The sequence below is a fragment of the Oncorhynchus gorbuscha genome, linkage group LG07 (genome assembly GCF_021184085.1).
Source record: "Oncorhynchus gorbuscha isolate QuinsamMale2020 ecotype Even-year linkage group LG07, OgorEven_v1.0, whole genome shotgun sequence".
Lineage (NCBI taxonomy): Eukaryota > Metazoa > Chordata > Actinopteri > Salmoniformes > Salmonidae > Oncorhynchus > Oncorhynchus gorbuscha.
Genome location: NC_060179.1, coordinates 27,109,822 through 27,128,567, shown reverse-complemented (window position 1 = coordinate 27,128,567; position 18,746 = coordinate 27,109,822). Strand labels below are relative to the sequence as shown.

The following is an 18,746-nucleotide window of genomic DNA, read 5'->3' as shown; positions in this document are numbered from 1 at the left end:
AAAATGTGCTTAACAAGTCACATAATAAGTTGCATGGACTCACTCTGTGTGCAATAATATTGTTTAACATGGTTTTTGACTGACTACCTCATCTATGTACCTCACACATATTATCTGTAAGGTCCATCAGTCGCGCAGTGAATTTCAAACACAGATTTGACCACAAAGACTCAAGAGGTTTTCCAATGCCTCGCAAAGAAGGGCACCTATTGCTAGGTGGGTAAAAATAAGCAGACATTGAATATCCCTATGAGCATAGTGAAAATATTAATTACACTTTGGATGGCGTATCAATATACCCAGTCACTACAAAGATACAGGCATCCTTCCTAATTCAGTTGCCGGAGAAGAAGGAAACAGATCATGGATTTCATCATGATGCCAATGGTGACTTTAAAACAGTTACACGGTTTAATGGCAATGATAGGAGAAAGCTGAGGACGGATCAACAACGTTGTAGTTACTCCACAATACTAACCTAATTGACAGAATGAAAAGGACGCCTGTACAGAATACAAATATTCCAAAACATAAATCTTGTTTGCAACAAGGCACTAAATACTTCAAAAACTGTGGCAAAACAATTAACTTTTGGTCCCGAAAACAAATTATGTTTGGGGAATATCCAATTATTGAGTACCACTCATATTTTCAAGCAAAGTGGTGGCTGCATCATCATATGGATATGAAACGGAATGGAGCAAAGTACAGGCAAAATCCTAGAGAACAACCTGCTTTCCACTAGACACTGAGAGATGAATTCACCTTTCATCAGGACAATAACCTAAAACACAAGGCCAAATCTACACTGGAGTTGCTTTCCATGAAGACAGTGAATGTTCCTGAGTGGCCAAGTTACAGTTTTGACTTAAAGTGATTGGCAAGACCTGAACATTGTTGTCTAGTAATGATCAACAACCAACTTGACAGAGCTTGAAGAATTTTCTGCAAAAAAAATTGAAAATATTGTACAATCAAGATGTGCAAGCATCTTAGAGACTAACCCAGAAAGACTCACAGCTGTAATCGCTGCCAAAGGGATTCTGACATGTATTGACACAACGAAATGTAACACAACAAAATGTGGAATAAGTCAAGGGGTATGAATACTTTCTGAAGGAACTGTACATCCAATCAATTTTATCCCACTTTGTAACACAACTACATACAGTAGGCATAGGTCTACTGTATGTAGCTTACTGTATTTATATTTTAATGCAGTCATCTCGGTTTTCATTTGAGGCCATTTTGTTTTTACCCTTTTCTTGTTTATAACAATTGCAAAGACCTTGGCAACTTTATATTGTAGTAAACTTCGTTGTGAAGTTATCGACGGTCACAGAGGGACAGATACACATCTTTATTCTAGGTTTAGCAGAGATCTTCGATGTATGAAGTGGGCAAAAAAAAAGCATCTAATGACCCAGTTATCTGTTCTGCGGGTGGTCTGAGGCAGTCGATAAATAAAGAGTGTTTTCAACTTTAGTAATGATGGTTTTGGGAAACAGCTCTGAGATGTAACCACGTGCCTACAAATGTTTTGACGATGAACTTAGCCTTAAGATGCTTTTAGGAAACCGGGCCTTTGACGATAAATTATGTGAGACAAAACACATCATTTGAAGCGCAAATGACATTTTTGAAAGTCACTTTTTGCTTGTGGAAATATTTTTTTGAAATTTGTATAATCACCTTCCAGTGTAAAACGCATTTGAAATTAAAAACAAAAAAACAATGTTTTAAGTGAGATGTAGGCAGGGGTCTGAAGCCGAAAAAGCAAGGAAATTCACATGAGCACCACAATGCCTACACCAGCCATGCTCTACTAAATAAGTGTTTTTGAGTTTACTGTATGTCAATGTTACACAGGTAAGCTAATGGTTACAGAAATTACGGAATGGAGACATGCTCTATAGACCTCTATATGAGTGACTGTGTCCAGCACACCACCCTGTTGTTATGTTGGGCACCTACTGACCGAACAAGTATGTTTATGAAATATATTATGAAATATATTTTTCCTCAATGACATGTATTGCTAAAATAAATGTTTAAGAACATACAGGCAGGAACCACATTACTACAGTACAAAACACCTTGCTCAGTCAAGTATGATGTCCCTGTAAGTATAAAAGCAAAGCTTGCTTTCATATCATAAAAAAGCTTGAAATGGTATTGGAATGGGATTAGTGGATTCCAATACTTTAACTTGTATGCGATACAAATCACATTATTGTGGGAGCACCTCCTCTAATAGTATGAATTAGGCTGTTTGATCTCTGTGGGTGTAATTCCCTCCTGTCCTCAGGCTGTTTGACTACCATGGCCGGGTGGCCCCACCCCCCAGGGCGGTGATCCCCTTAAAGCGCTCCCGGGTCCTGGCTCCATCCACACGACGTGGGAAGACATCCTTCCCCATCAAGACCACCTCCTCTTCCTCCTCTTCCTCCAGACCACCCACCTCCTCCTCCTCCTCTACCTCTTCCGGACTCAAGTGTAGGTTCACCAACTGTTATACAATGTGGCAATACTAGGATTGGAAAATGATTAACACATATATTGCTAACATTCAGCTAAACATAATAGATATTGTATCGTTGAATGTGAGGGGGATAAATAATCCAATGAGGCAGGAAAATATGTACAGACAGAGTAAGTTGCTTTAATATACAACTATTTCACATTGGTAAACCATCTGAATTTTTTTTAAAGACTGAAGATTTTACTCTCCCTTAACAAAAGGAGCTGTCATGTCCCAACCTACCTCAGCACAACTTGCACTTTCTCTGCCACTATAAAAAGCAATGCCGTTTCCAGAGACAACAGGAACGAGCAACAGCAATGTAGAGCGCAAACAGAACGCTGTATCCTTCCAGTCTCAAACGATTCATCCATATCTGTCTCTGACCCACATTGAATCGTTTGATTAGCAAATGAACAACAAGACCATGTTTTACATTTGACGTGCTGATCAGAGCTCTGTGTTCCTGAACGGCAGTCTATAAGGAACGGGCTGTATAATTGGACTCAGTGTGTGGTCTGTATGGTTTCTGCTTCTCCCTTATTCAGTGCAGTGTTATCAGCACCCACAGCTTGCTAACGTCAGTCAAGGGGCTCTGATGCGGTGGACTTATGGAGGGAGCGGAAAAACATGTTTTCCTCCTTTTTTGGATAGACGATATTGATTTTTCTCCAAGCCGGGCATCACGGTTCTATATCTGGTAGCCACAGTCGCTAAAGTCAGAACCGTGAGAAATTGCTGTTTCTATTGACGTAGATGGATTGGGAGCAAGCTATGGTTAGATAGTCCAAAGATTTGGGTGGTGTGGATCTATATAGTTTGTAGGGGCTGTGGTGCATAACAGCCATTCAGATCCTATGTAAGCCATAGCTGTCAAAGACAAGGCCTAGCAGACAAATGGACTAATATTCTCAGTATTGACCTCTTCGTCCTCTACAATTCAATAGAGATAAGCTCTGCATACGACAACAAAAGTAATGCCAGTTGGCAAAACAGACCGTATTGCTCAGAGCATGCTGGAGATTTCCCTAGCGCTCTATTTGACTTAAAGCTATCTAGGGTCTCAAATGACTTCGGTAAGAACAATCTGAACTCTCCTTGTCTGCTGCAATCTTCATCTTGCAGTGCTTCAAAGAGACCGTCGCTATCTCCAAGAACACATTTCTCTCTATGGGTCATCGTTAAGTCCCAGAATAAGATCCATCCATCCACCCCATAGAAATAGAAGAGACTATGTTGTTTTTCTCTGTAATGCTGAGCTATCAGAGGGTGCTGTTGATGAAATTATGTTGGATTAGGCTGGGTATGTCTGGAGTCTCTCTCTATCTGTGGCTCGTGTGGCTTATAGCACAAAGGAACAGGGCCTGAAGTCACTGATAAATTAGAAATGGCTCCACACTTTCTTATCATCAAAGGACAAAGTTGCCCAAAGCATACGCAGTTGTTGTTGACTGTTGAAATAACAAATTGCTGTGTGTGTGTGTGCATACATGCTTGCGTGTGCGTCTGTGCCTGTGCGCTCGCCTGCCAAAAGCATTGAGGGGACAGCAATGAAGGAGGGAGACTTCAATGTATCATATATCACACCTCCTTGGCACCATTCTCCATCTCCACTATATCCTCTATACTTTCTATTTTCTCTGTCTGTGGTATGGTTGATCCAGAGCTCTCAACGCTCAAACAACATAGTCCATGGCCACTTTAGGGAACAACAGTTGGCTGGCTTGTTATTCCAATACACACATTGACTCTGCATTGCATCTGAAGTAGGATTGCATACCAAACAAACACAATGCTGCTTTGAATGTAGCGAATGCATTTACAAACACCACAGAATGCAAACACATGTTCTGTCCACACGTATGTCCTTCCCGACCAATACGTTCAAGGTCAACAAGGGGCCATGTCACCTCTAGGGTCAGGTGCTTGTGGTTTGACGTTGGACTGGGCAAGAGAGACAAAGACCTATGGCTTCAAATGTGTCCAGGTCGTCCTTGTAAATAAAGTTAAATAAGTTCAACTGATCAGCTAGGAAAGGGGCAATATAAATAAGTTCCACCAGCCCTATCTGCTTTCCCTAGAGATAAGGCTCTTTCTCCTGATCTAATAGCAACACTGTATACTCTTAGAAAAAAAGGGTTCCAAAAAGGGTTCTTCTACTGTCCCCGTAGGAGAACCCTTTTTGGTTCTAGGTAGAACTCTTTTGGGTTTCATGTAGAACTCTCTGTGGAAAGGGTTCTACATGGAACCCAGTAGGATTCTACCTGGAACCAAAAAGGGTACTTTAAAGGGTTCTCCTATGTGGACTGACAAAGAACCTTTTTAGGTTCTAGATAGCACCTTTTTTTCTAAGAGTGTAGGAAATGTCCTTGGTGAAAAAGTAGAGGAGAGAACAACAGCAGTTCTTGTGTTCTTGTGGAATAAATCAATGTTTTAACAATAAATAGTGGCTACAAAGCAGCCATGAGATTTCACATAATGAACATTTCTACAACATTTTTCAGAGGCTTCTGATTCGGCATCTAAAGCCCCAGAAATAAGTGATGGGAATGCTTCACACAGCCAACCAATAGAATGCTATTTATATTTTTACACACACATATATATATATACGGGGCATACAACCATCCCAGCTCTGCAGATTTTGCTGCAAAGAGACAGAATCATTAGATCCTTTGTTTTGGTACTGTCTATGTACAGTAGCTTGTTTTTGGTCTCTGGTTCAGGAATGGTGGAAGAATTTCAACACTCACCTGGAGCTAACTCTGCAAATAGCACTGCTGGGTGATTTGAAAAGTCATAGCAAATCGATCAATAATATAAATATACTCTTAGCAAAAATGTTATCTTTAAATTACAATCATTAGAAACTATGAGAATAGAATGGTTCCAAGCTTTTGTTAAACTTCACAGCACAGTTGAAAAATATATGCCTAATAGAAATCAAAACTGGATGGTCTTCGGAGATAGATGGAAGGGGTTGAGTGGAGCTGAAGGGTGAGACTAAAAATAACAAGATAACTAATGTAAATTATAAACTGGGTGGTTCAAGCCCTGAATGCTGATTGGCTGACTGCTGTGGTATGTGAGACCGTATACCATGGGTATGACAAAAACATATTTTTATATGTTACGTTGGTAACCAGTTTATAATAGCAATAAGGCACCTCGGGGTTTGTGATATATGGCCAATATACCACGGCTAAGGGCTGTGTCCAGGCACTCCACTTTGCATTGTGCCTAAGAACAGCCCTTAGCCGTAGTATATTGGCCATTTACCACATCTCCTCAGGCCGTATTGCTTAAATATACAGTGTCCGTAAAATTAATATAGGTTCAGAACTTTTGTGAAACAGCACAGTTGGAAAATATGTGAAAAATAGAAATCAAAACTGGAGGGAAGCTGAAGGATAGGACTAAAAATAAACAAAACATAACTATTGTAAAATATACTGTGTCTGTAAAATGTATATAGTATGTATTAGCTGGAAGTAGAAGCCTAAGTGTTGTTGTCCCTGAGTTAACACCAATTAGGGGAGGGGTGGTAGGGTTAGGGGAAATAATAAAGGAAGATATTTAAAAAATATATATACAATAGCAGTCAAGAATTTGGACATGCCTACTCATTCCAGGGATTTTCTTTATTTTTACTATTTTCTACATTGTAGAATAATAGTGAAGAAAACAAAACTATGAAATAACACATATGGAATCATGTAGTAACCAAAAAGTGTTAAACAAGTCAAAATATATTTGAGATTCTTCAAAGTAGCCACCCTTTGCCTTGAAGACAGCTTTGCACATGCTTGGCATTCTCTCAACCAGCATTCTCCCAACCAGTCACCTGGAATGCATTTTAATTAACATGTGTGCCTTGTTAAAAATGTATTTGTAGAATTTCATTCTTTCTTAATGCGTTTGAGACAATCAGTTGTGTTGTGACATGGTAGGGGTGGTATACAGAAGATAGCTGTATTTGGTGAAACACCAAATCATATTATGGCAAGAACAGCTCAAATAAGCAAAGAGAAATGACAGTCCATCATTACTTTAAGACATGAGAGCAGTCAATCCGGAAAATATCAAGGACAAGTACAGTCGCAAAAACCATCAAGCGCTATGATTTAACTGGCTCTCATGAGGTCCGCCACAGGAAAGGAAGACCCAGAGTTACCTCTGCTGCAGAGGATAAGTGCATTAGAGTTACCAGCCTCAGAAATTGCAGCCCAAATGAATGCTTCACAGAGTTCAAGTAACAGGCACATCTCAACATCAACTGTTCAGAGGAGACTGCATGTATCAGGCATTCATGGTCGAATTGCTGCCAAGAAATCACTACTAAAGGACAGTAATAAGAAGAAGAGACTTGCTTGGGCCAAGAAACACGAGCAATTGACATTAGACCGGAGAAAATCTGTCCTTTGGTCTGAGCCCAAATTTGAGATTTTTGGTTCCAACCACCGTGTTTTTGTGAGACGCCGAATAGGTGAACGGATGATCTCTGCATGTGTGGTTCCCACCGTGAAGCATGGAGGAGGGGGTGTGAGAGTTCTTTGCTGGTGACACTGTCTGTGATTTATTTAGAATTCAAGGCACACTTAACCAGCATCAACCCAATTGAAATGGTGTGAGATGAGTTGGACTGCAGAGTGAAGGAAAAGCAGCCAACAAGTTCTCAGCATATGTGGGAACTCCTTCAAGACTGTTGGAAAAGCATTCCAGGTGAATCTGGTTGAGATAATGCCAAGAGTGTGCAAAGCTGTCATCAAGGCAAAGGGTGGCTACTTTGAAGAATCTAAAATCTAAAATATATTTTGATTTGTTTAACACTTTTTTGGTTCCTACATGATTCCATATGTGTTATTTCATAGTGGTGATGTCTTCACTATTATTCTACAATGGAGAAAATAATTTTTAAAAAGGAAACATCCTTGAATGAGTAGGTGTGTATACATATACAGTGGGGCAAAAAAAGTATTTAGTCAGCCACCAATTGTGCAAGTTCTCCCACTTAAAAAGATGAGAGAGGCCTGTAGTTGTCATCATAGGTACACTTCAACTATGACAGACAAAATAAGAAAAAAATATATAAAAAATCACATTGTAGGATTTTTAATGAATTTATTTGCGAATTATGGTGGAAATGAATCTTGGATGTATGAGTCTTATTATAATCATAATACTGAATGTAATGTGTGTAGTTTTCATCCAGAATTAGAAGGACTGTCTCTTCCTTGTTAGAAACGAATGGAGCTATCGTCAGACTGGCTGGAATACTGTGTTCCTTACAGGACATCCTGTCTCTACCCAGGGAGGGGAGAGACCTTGGACTTAGTAGATTGTCTGCCACCTGTTAAACAATGTGGGAAGGCTTGTGAACTATATTGCCATTATATGAGAAGAGATGAGAGAGGAGCAGCATTCAAAACGCTATGATGAAATGTGATATAAACCAATGTACATTGTATTATGATCAGTATTCTTGAGAATAAACGCTATTGATTGATTTTGAGACTAGCCTCTGTCCATTTTATGCAAATAAGTATCTTACAATTTTTTTGAAATGGGCAGAGTGTTTTAATTGAATTGGTTGATGAACAAATAGGAATATAATTCCTTTATTTTCAATTATTAAAAAATATAAATATTTGGAAGTAAGTATCTGGATATTTTGTATTTGAAAAGACAAGTTGAGTATTGGAATGTATTTGGAAATATACTTGGAAAGTATTGGCATGTATTTGAAAATACTCAAACACTGACTCAGATACACTCCCATGCATTTAACCCAGGTATTTGAAAATAGTATTTGAAAACACTTTCAAATATTAGTATATTTAAATGAAATCATTTGAAAATACTTTCAAATACTTCCAATAGAAGTAGTTGATTCTGCCACATTATTTTAAAATATTCAAATACACAGAAAATGTATTATTTAAATAACAAATAATGAAATTCACATGTATTTGAACCCAAGTCTGTTGTTACATAATGTCAAAATGGCATCATCCCCTTTGTGTTGTCTTATTATGTTCCCAAAAAGTAATCAGAAATTATAAGGAGATATGTTGGCTACAGCTGTTAAAGCAGGTAATGAGCAGGAATCATCATCATGGTGGATGTAAGCCATGAACTAATCTCCTAATTGAAAGCAGTGGTTTCATATTTGGAATAGGAGAACTGTACACGGTCGGATAAATTGATATGTTCACCCCTGGAGAAAATGTAACTTGGCTTGATGAAAAGATAGAATGATAGGGGGGTCCTGGGGTACGACCAGATGATAACATCAGTTCTGTGATACGCAGTTTATGAAAATGAATCGTTGAGTGGTGTTTAAAAGAAAAATAATATTGTAAAATAAACCCACACTATGGTATAATACAGTTTTTCTCAATTGCTAAAACACTAAAACCTATTGGCTGAACAAAGTTCTCAGTTGCCTGGACTCATTTAGCTAATTATGTAGTCTTGTTGTCAATACCATTTCACATGGTAAAACACAATTTGCAGATCTCACTTAGACTTTTCAGCAAAACTCCAAACACATTCTCATCCTCAAACCACATTCTGCACTCAAATGCACATGTCCTCCATACTGGTAAACACACGTGGCAACAATCAAATACAAATAGACAACATATGTCATTGATTGAACACAACCACTCAAAATTGATTTAACCTGTTTCAAGTGATACGACACAACCAATATACGCCAGTTCAGAGAGCAAACAGGTTGTTGAAGGTGAGAAGGAGAAAGTCTGAGAATGGATACTGTAGTACAGTGCATTGTAGGCTGTATACTGTACAATGGATGAATTGTATGGCCCTGAACATTGAGCTTTCCATTTATTAACAGTACTGACTGCTCAATAAATTTTGACTGGTTGCAAGTTCATATCAACAAAGAACAAGAATTACAGTATCAGAGAGACAAAGGACAAGTTTGTGAGATGCAGGGTACAGTACTGTAAAAATAGGGGTACAAGGAGGAGGAAGAACAAAAGACTAAATTGCAAAGAGCAAAGCAGAGTAGTTATTTCTGATAAATTTTGAGCTACTATGATATAACATGTTTTCGTTCATCAAAATGTATTTCTCTCTGAGAATTGTATGTTTTGAACAATGTGTTTTCTATTTTTCGGTGTATTGTTTACTGACTGCTTGAGAGTGTATTATCATTTTGATCACTTTGTTTATGATTTGAGAGCAGTGTTTGATTTTGAACACAGGTTAAACTGTTTTGAGGCAAATGTTTCATTTTGCAAGAGGAGTCAGAGGTTATGTAAATAGTGCTTGAAGATGAGGTTTTGTGTTTAATGTTTTCAGGAAATGGAGCAAGGTTTCAGAAATTGTGTTTTAGCAATTGAGAAAAACTGTAAATCGATTTATTGTCTGTTTTTGATTATGTCTCAGCAGTGAAGACGGACCAGCTCCAGACCATTAAACGAGAGCTAACTCAGATCAAGATAAAGATCGACTCTCTGCTGGGTCGCCTGGAGAAGATCGAGAAACAGCAGAGAGCCGAGTCAGGTGAGGGGGAGGTGGGTGGGGGCAAAGACAGAGGGTAAGGGTGTCAGAGAGAAAGAGAGGGCAACGGAGGGAGAGAGATAGAGAGAGAAAACATGTCAGAGAGAGGGAGAGAGAGATAGAGAGAGAGGACAGTCTCACAGCAGGGGAGGTGAAGTAGAAGAACATTTAAATCTTGTTCAAATGTTAAACACAGTTTCACCAAGACTGATTAGTATGATGTTATGACTCTCAATTGCAAGTCTCTCCTTATCCCCTCAGAGTAGCTCGTCAGCATCTTGTTACTTTTTGTCACCAGTTGTTACTTTGGTCTCAATTCTTTGTCCTCCTCTCACTCTTTCTTTCACGTTTTCTCCAGAGGCTCAAAGAAAGTACGAGGACAACTGTGACTCTCTCCATGAGGAGTCTGTGTCGGAGACAGCTGAGAACTCCGGGGAGGAGGCGGGCAACAGGGCACTGGATGTCGAGGCCGGAGAGATGACCGACGGGGGCGAGGATGACTACGACGAAGAGGGCAGCCATCATCTGGTAAGAGAAATGGGTGATGAAAGGGGGCCTGGAAGGAGGGCAGGGGAGACTGGTTTGGGATAGGAGATTTAAATTGGACACACCAGTCGTGCCCTTAAGAAAGTTAATTCTGCCAAATTATTCATGGCTCAAGATCTGAAAAGCAGTGTGAGTTTGCTCATGAGTAAATGATGAGTGTGCCACCACAGACAGTTTCTCCCTGACAGCCCAACTCAACTGAAGGCAGTGGCAGGTCCCTGTTCATACACACACCAACGCACGTGCGTGCACACACACACCCCACACCACACACGCTGTCATGGGTTGTAATTAAAACAGGGCGCTGCAGACATACCAGGGGGACTTGGAGGCCTGTCTTAACCAATCCAAATATGAAAATGAAGATGGAGTCGCTACTGAGGGAACTGAAAGTGTTCTTTAAAGTCACCATTTTATACTCTACAAAGAACTAGACTGAGTGAAAAAGCTAAAGTATTTTTGACCATTTCTGGAACAGCTGAGATGACAGCTACAATTATTGATCACTTCAGTCAACAACTCACCTTATTAATATTTCTCACGGTTATCACAAATAGGATGCTATTTGAGCATGTCATTTTTCTAAATAATTATATCATCCCTGCTGAGTCTTGCTCCTCATAGAGTACACTTTATTTCAAGTTCAAGCAGGAAGATCGAAGGAATTATCTGTGTGGTTCATCTGTGGTTCAATGCCACCATGCTTTCCCTATTATGCGATATTTATGACCCATTATAAAATGGAGCGGGTGCATGCCGTCCAAGAGCTAAGCCTTGTCTTCTCGCTAATAGAAGAGATTATTTATCCCAGCGAGTGTGTGGGATATTTATTTGATTCTTCATTCAAGGTCATATTGATCAGATATAGTGGTAATGTACAATGAGCCAGGACATTTTTTTTTCAAGTTGACAGAGCTCTCCAACAACTTGAAAAACCCTGAATTAAGTTCTGATTTCAGCAGGGTTTGTTTTATAGCTGATTACATTAGAACTGCACAAATTGGATTTTAAATACTGATGCATTTCGTCCTTATCTTTTCAGATAGAGAACCATGTTTCTGACATTGACAACTGAGAACAGGTAAGAATTTGGAACCAATAAACTTTTGAAAATGATATAATCTAAGCTTGTTTTCCTTTAGTTTCATGAACCTTAGTAAATCACAAATGTCACAATTATTGAAGTTCTTCGTTAGGCCTAGATTCAATCAGATCAAGCATTAACCTGCGGTAGCAGACACACGCATAGCTGGTATTTTGGCAGTGTCGGAGGTGTAACAGTGTTAGAGCTGTCAAATCGGTGAGCGGCTGTGTTTTCCGGTCATTGTCACAAAGCCACGCCCGTCCCACTCGCATTACAAGTTCAGAATGAGAAAGTGCGAGGATTACGAGGATTTCTATCAGTCTAATCGAGGTGTAGATTACATCTCACATTCCAGTGTTCAAACTTGTAAACAAGGCTGCATGCTTTTTTTCACATTCCAGTGTTCAAACTTGTAAACAAGGCTGCATGTGATTTCTCTAAATGCGACTCCGTGCAGCCAATGGCAATGTCCGCTTTAGGTTTAATGCCAGGAGCCGCTTGTGGATTGGACAGCTCTAATGCAGTTCCACCTCCGACACCACCAAAACAACCGCTATGCGGAGGTCAGCTAGCACGGATCTGATAGAATCTAGCCCTTAATCTTAACCATCACCAAGCATCGACTCTTCAATCATGTCCTAAAGTAAAAGCGCTGTGACAGACGTAGGGCCGAGTAGCTTCAGTGAAGGGCAGCTAAAGCAGACGCTGACAGAGAGCGTAGTAATGGAGTTGCAATGGGCCAGAACTGGCCACAAACAACATTCATCTCATTTAATAGTGTGGAAGTGGAGAGACTGAATGAATGGCAGGGCCCGAGGAAAATTGTTTCTTCTCGCCTGTCGTCCTCTCAGGCTCAGGGTAATGACCAAGGAAGCCACATCATCACTAGGCCCAGCATGCAGAGTTATCCTAGCAGGGCTATTTAGTAGTATTTATGACTTCTGTCCAAATGATGCTACATTAATCCAAAGTTCTCTTAGAGACTGACTGATAGATGAGACCACTAGCCTTGATGTAGACTAGAGAAAATGTTCTATTCATGGTTGTTACAGTATTCATTAGGTTTTATTATCATTGAATGTGTTGTCTTTAAGGTTGATGGAGGAAATGTTACATGGGAGATCATATGTAAAGTACTATGTTGGCCACATATGGTGTTAAAAGTCATAACTTGGCATTGTCCATTACAGCCATATGCTATCTTTCCCTGTATCTCTCGCCTCTCTGCCTTTCCCTGCCTATCCATTCATCTGGAGAGCCAATTCCCTTGCTCATCCACATATAAAACAGCCAGCCATATGTCACACTGCCATTTCCCATTTCCTTTTCATATGTTTGCCACTTTCAAATTCAATCGGTGGCCCCAACCATATGCAGCGCAACCTCAGAGGGCAATCTTTAAAAAATACCTAAAACACTTAAAACACAAACTGTTCTGCTAAGACATAAGACTGTTCTCTAAAACACATAAGACCAATTACAATGGAGGGAATAGCAGCCATTTGACTGACTCCTGACCAATTATGCTATTTTGTGTATTTATTTGCGCTGATCTTATCTTTTTTTTTGTGCATAATGTTTCCAGCATAATTTCCTATGACCAAAAAGAGCTTCTGCATATCAGAACAGCTATCACTAACGTCAATTTGGATGAGGACTTATACTTCAATGAATAGGAGTCAAAGGACCTATTGATCATCATGAACCAAGACCAAATCCCCAACACTTGGAGGAGGCGGCGCTATCACTGGAGAATAAACTGGACGTGCTCTGTTTGAGAGTATCCTATCAACAGGATCTGAAGAACTGTAATATTATATGTTTTACCGAGTCCATGTCCAAGGACATTGAAAATATAAATCAAGCTGTTATTTCTATACATCGGCAGGACAGAACGGCAGCTTCAGTTAAGCTCAGTTTCTTTGCTAACCACAGCTAGTGCGCAATCTTCAATATCAAGGAAGTCTCGAGGTCCTGCTCGCCTGAGTTAGAATACCTCACTATATTCCATCTATATTGTTCCTAGCTGTCTATTTACCAACACAAACCGATGCTGGCACTAAGACCGCACTCAACAAGCTGCATAGGGCCATGAGCAAACAAGAAAATGCTCACCCGAGGCAGCGCTCCTTGTGGCCGGTGATTTTAATGCAGGAAAACTTAAATGCATTTTACAAAATGTGTATCAGCATGTCACCTGTGCAACTCTAGATCACCTTTAGTCCACACACAGAGACACATGCAAAGCTCTCCCTCGCCCTCCATTTGGCAAATCTGACCATAACACTATCCTCCTGTTTCCTGATTACAAGCAAAAACTCAAACAGGTAGTGGTCCATTGAAGTGGATGCTAAGCGACAGGACCCTTTCACTAGCACAGACTGTTCTGTGATTCATCCGATGGCATTGAGGAGTTTACCGCGTCACCGGCTTTAATAACAAGTGCATCTACAACGTCATCCCCACAGTGACCATACGTACATATCCCAACCAGAAGCTATGTATTACAGTCAACATCTGCGCTGAGCTAAAGGCTGGAGCTGCCGCGTTCAAGGAGCGGGACACTAATCTGGACGCTTATAAGAAACTCCTGCTATGCCTTCCAATGAACCATCAAACAGTCAAAGCGTCAATACAGGACCGAATCCTACTACACCGGCTCTGATGCTCGTTGGAAGTGGCAGGGCTTACAAACTATCACGGATCACAAAGGGAAATCCAGCAACGAGCTGTCCAGTGACTGGAGCTTAACAGATAAGCTAAATATCGTCTATGCTCGCTTTTAGGCAAGCAACACTGAACCACGCATGAGAGCACCATCTGTTCCGGACGACTGTTTGATCACGATCCCGTAGCCAATATGGGTAAGACCTTTAAACAGGTTAACCTTACAAGGCCTCAGGGCCAGACGGATTACCATGCGCTGACTAGTGTCTTCACTGACATTTTCAACCTTTCCCTGACCCAGTCTGTAATACTCTGCCTTTGCCCAAGAATGCCAAAGTAACCTGTCTAAATGACTAACTACAGCTCAGCGTTCAACACCATAGTGCCCTCCAAACTCATCACTAAGCTAAGGACCCTGGGATTAAACACCTCCCTCTGCAACAGAGATCAGAGATCAGGAAGTGTGGTGCCAGGACAACAACCTCTCCCTCAACATGAATAAGACAAAGGAAACGGAGGGCCGAGCACGCCCCCATTTACATCAACAGGGCTGTAGTGGAGCGGGTTGAGAGCTTCAACTTCCTCGGTATCCACACCACTAAGGACCTATCATGGTCCAAATACACCAACACAGTCATGAAGAGGGCACAACAATGACTCTTGCCCTTTGGGAGGCTGAAAAGATTTGGCATGGGCCCTCAGATTCTCAAAACATTCTACAGCTGCACCATTGAGAGCATCTTGACTGGCTGCATCACTGCTTTGTATGGCAACTGCTTGGCTTCTGACCACAAGGCTCTACAAAGGTTAGTGCGTACTGCCCAGTACATCACTGGGGCCGAGCTTCCTGCCATCCAGGACCTCTGTACCAGGCGGTGTCAGAGGAGAAGGCACTAAAACTGGTCAGACTGCAGCCATCCAAGTCATAGACTGTTCTCTCTGCTACCACACGGCAAGTGGTACCGGTACCAAGTCTGGGACCAAAAGGCTCCTAAACAGCTTCTACCACCAAGCCATAAAATTGCTGAACAGTTAATCAAATGGCTACCCGGGCTGTTTGCATTAACCCCCTTGTTTTTGCACCGACATTCTTGCACTGGCCCCATGTACACTCACTGGACTCTACCCACACACTGACACTCCAACATACACATAGTCACACACACAAAAACACACTCTACACATTCACTGCTGCTACTCTGTTTATTACATATCCTGATTGCCTAGTACATACAGTATTACCTCAATTAACTTGTACCCCTGCACATTGACTCGGTACCAGTATGCCTTGTATATAGCCTCGTTATTGTTATTTTACTGTGTTTTATATTTGTTAATTTTCTTACTTTTTAACTCTGCATTGTTGGGATATGGCTCGTAATAAGCAGATCACTGTAAAGTGTTATTCGGGGCATTTGACAAATACATTATATTTTATTTGCTGGTAGCAAGGATTGGATTGAACATCACAGTGAAGAGCTCTAGATCAAATGTCTGGAAGGATTATGGAAGTTCTAGTCCCTACTCCCAAAAGGATCAACAAACTTCCCCAAATTATAACTATGCGAGCATTAAGCACCGTGTAATCATCCGATTTGCGGTATTATAAATAGTCACATTAATACAAAGGAAAGCCTGCGGCTATTTCCTGTTTTCTCATCTGCATTTTTGTCATTGTCATTTGTTTATGTCTTCAGGACGAGGGAGCGGACATCTCTCCGTCTTCTCTACAGCATCAAGAGACATCCTCATCACCTCCTAGAGAAATCAAAGGATCTCTGGGGGAAGGAACCATTGTGTGGTGTAAAAACAAGATGGTAGTCTCCTTCTTTTCCATCTCTCTCTCTGTGTAGCGGAGACGTTGAACAACATTCAGATGCCCCACTGTGCAGCAGTAACTATATGAATATGGCCTGCTGCTGTCAGAAAAATATATATAATTTTACTGCATCTGCCCGAATTCACTCCTAGATATTCAATTTGCAATTGTTTTCAAGAGACTGATTCAATCATATTGATGCTAGAGAGAGAAGAAAATACTAATTAAAATTGTAGGGGAGTGGGATATTTGCTGATGATAACTGTCATTCCCTTGAGTTATGTTCATATTCGTTTGTGTATGCCTTTTATTTTCAGTGCTGAACACCGTCAAAGAGGACCATTTTTGCATAAGTGTTTGCATTTTTGTCCTGTCGATTTGATCTCTGTTTTTTTTTCCCATTTGGCCCGAAAGTAACAAATTATGATAAATCATGCACTATCGAGAACACAAATGTTTGTTTTTTTTAAGGATTTGGAAAGGTACAGAGGAGCATCAGTCTTACCCATGCATAAGCGATCACTTTAGCGTAACTTTTCCAGATTATCCATTTATCACATGCATGTCCTGGGGGGGATGATCCATTCTTTATTCTGACCTCCTACCAAATTACAAAGGGGAAAACAGGCTTCCTGTGATAGCCAGCCAACGTCTGCTTTTGGCTTCCTACCAGAGAACAGTGTCTTGCTGTAGCCAGCCCTGCACAGTTTGTACTACACAGCATGCATCACTCTGTAGGAAGCTGTGCCCTCTCTCTTCACACGGATCTGACCTGTACTCGGGAGAGGAGACAAGTAGAGAAACTTGTGTTCTTTTGCCTTATTTGAGCTCACTGCACCGCAACCGCAGCACCACATGTGCAGAGGCTTAAAAACCTAGCAGAGCAGAAATGAAAAGAGGGAGAATGATAGTGCTATACTGTCACTTATCTCATCCAATTTAGAAAATCAGCCAAATGGAATAATTAATAGAATTGCTCCCAATTAACTAACTAGACTACTTTTAACTCATTATTGGGATTGGATGTTGAAATATTTTTCTGTTACTGAAATTATCATTTTTATGTTGTTGATTTTGCAGATTTTTCATTGTTATTGAGTCACTTGATAGGTGAAACAGATTCAAGGTTTCAGATAACCTAAATAGAAAGAGCAGAGGATTATATCAATACACATTCTTGTACACTTTGTATGTTGAGATTTCTCCGCTGAAAGAGGTCTTTGTATTTGGAGTAGAATTCAAAAGGTTCAGAAACTGCCTCTAAACAATATTTGATTTTCGTACAATCCACTCAAATTTTATTTCTGTTTATTAATATTATCACTACTTTTGTATTGTGAAATGTCTTTAAGAATATGGTCATACAACTCACTACCTGTTTCACAATGATATATCCCATTCATTACTGTCAAAAACATAGTTTGAAATTCAATCAGGTCGTCACTGCAGTACATCCACACTGCTCAAACACATTGTCACTATACCACTCAAAGCATATTTTAAGTAGATAAAGTAATACATTAGATAATTATGAAGGCCTACTAGGTGGATCAAGAGAAATGCTCATTTTAATACTATTGATAGGGTTTTTAGCCTCTGGTTCAGCAGTGTGGATTTTTTAAATTGCAGGCTTTGATTGAATCCTTAGCTGACACCATAGAGTGGAGAAAAGAGTCTCCATAGACCAATTATCTGGGTTTGTTTGTTTGTTTGTTTGTTTGTTTGTTTGTTTGTTTGTTTACTGACGGGTAAATGCAGTTAGTAGTATGTCATGTTTTGCATACAAGGTCATCTTTAACTCAAATCTAACTCCATCATTTTGTCTGCGGTTTATGCTACTCTGCACCTTGCAAATCAAAGCAAACCTTGCTATCAAAAGCAACGAGTGTAATTTGGTGCCAGTGGAGAGGATTAACCAAAAACCATGGAAACATCACAGAGTTGGATATGATATTAAAGCCCGGAAAAATAGATGATATCGTGACCTTGTTGCAATTGACCCCCTGTGTTTAAAAGAATACTGTACTTGGGTTGGGAGTGGAAAAGGGTATTTTAGAGATGTGCAATTAAAAAATATTGTTGCATAGAAATGTACATTTTTGTAAAGATATTTTTATGAATGGCATGTTTAATCTGTGTTTTTCATTTGAATGTATATTGTTGCAACTGTTGTATGGCTATAGGGTCCATTGCATAGAACATAATACGATGACGTTTCATTGAAAATAAAAGTGTTTTATTTGTTTTCTCTTGTCGATAAAATGTTTCTGATTTATGTCATGTCATTTGAATGACACACATTTTGTTTTACTTTGAAAATAAATATAAACTGAAAGACAACTGAAATGATAATATATTGTCAATAATAATGCAGTTATTGATAGCTATTTACAATACATTATCTTTGTGTTAAATTTCATCACACATTTTAGATGTTCTAAAATCTCTTGGTAATGTTAAGGCAAACCTATTATTAAATGGGCAGACCATGAAGTGTGTGCTTAGTGCTGTCCTTTCATTCTACCTCCTCCGAAAGTGTTATCTAGATTCTAGACAGAGGTCACTGTATGAATTCA

The 18,746-nt window shown here is 39.9% G+C and overlaps 1 protein-coding gene across 4 annotated transcripts in view; it reads left to right on the top strand.

Moving 5' to 3' along the window:
- LOC124039730 (RNA-binding Raly-like protein) overlaps positions 1–18,415 on the top strand; it is a 156,616-nt gene extending 138,201 nt beyond the window's left edge. For 3 of the 4 annotated variants that reach the window (XM_046356016.1, XM_046356015.1, XM_046356014.1), the window contains exons 5-9: positions 2,309–2,496; positions 9,941–10,057; positions 10,413–10,582; positions 11,643–11,681; positions 16,049–18,415. In XM_046356016.1, the coding sequence (XP_046211972.1) occupies positions 2,309–2,496; positions 9,941–10,057; positions 10,413–10,582; positions 11,643–11,675 (508 nt within the window). In that variant the 3' untranslated portion in view covers positions 11,676–11,681; positions 16,049–18,415. The remainder of the gene's footprint in view (positions 1–2,308; positions 2,497–9,940; positions 10,058–10,412; positions 10,583–11,642; positions 11,682–16,048) is intronic. The other variant, XM_046356017.1, reaches the window with a different exon arrangement.
- Positions 18,416–18,746: the final 331 nt, after the last annotated feature.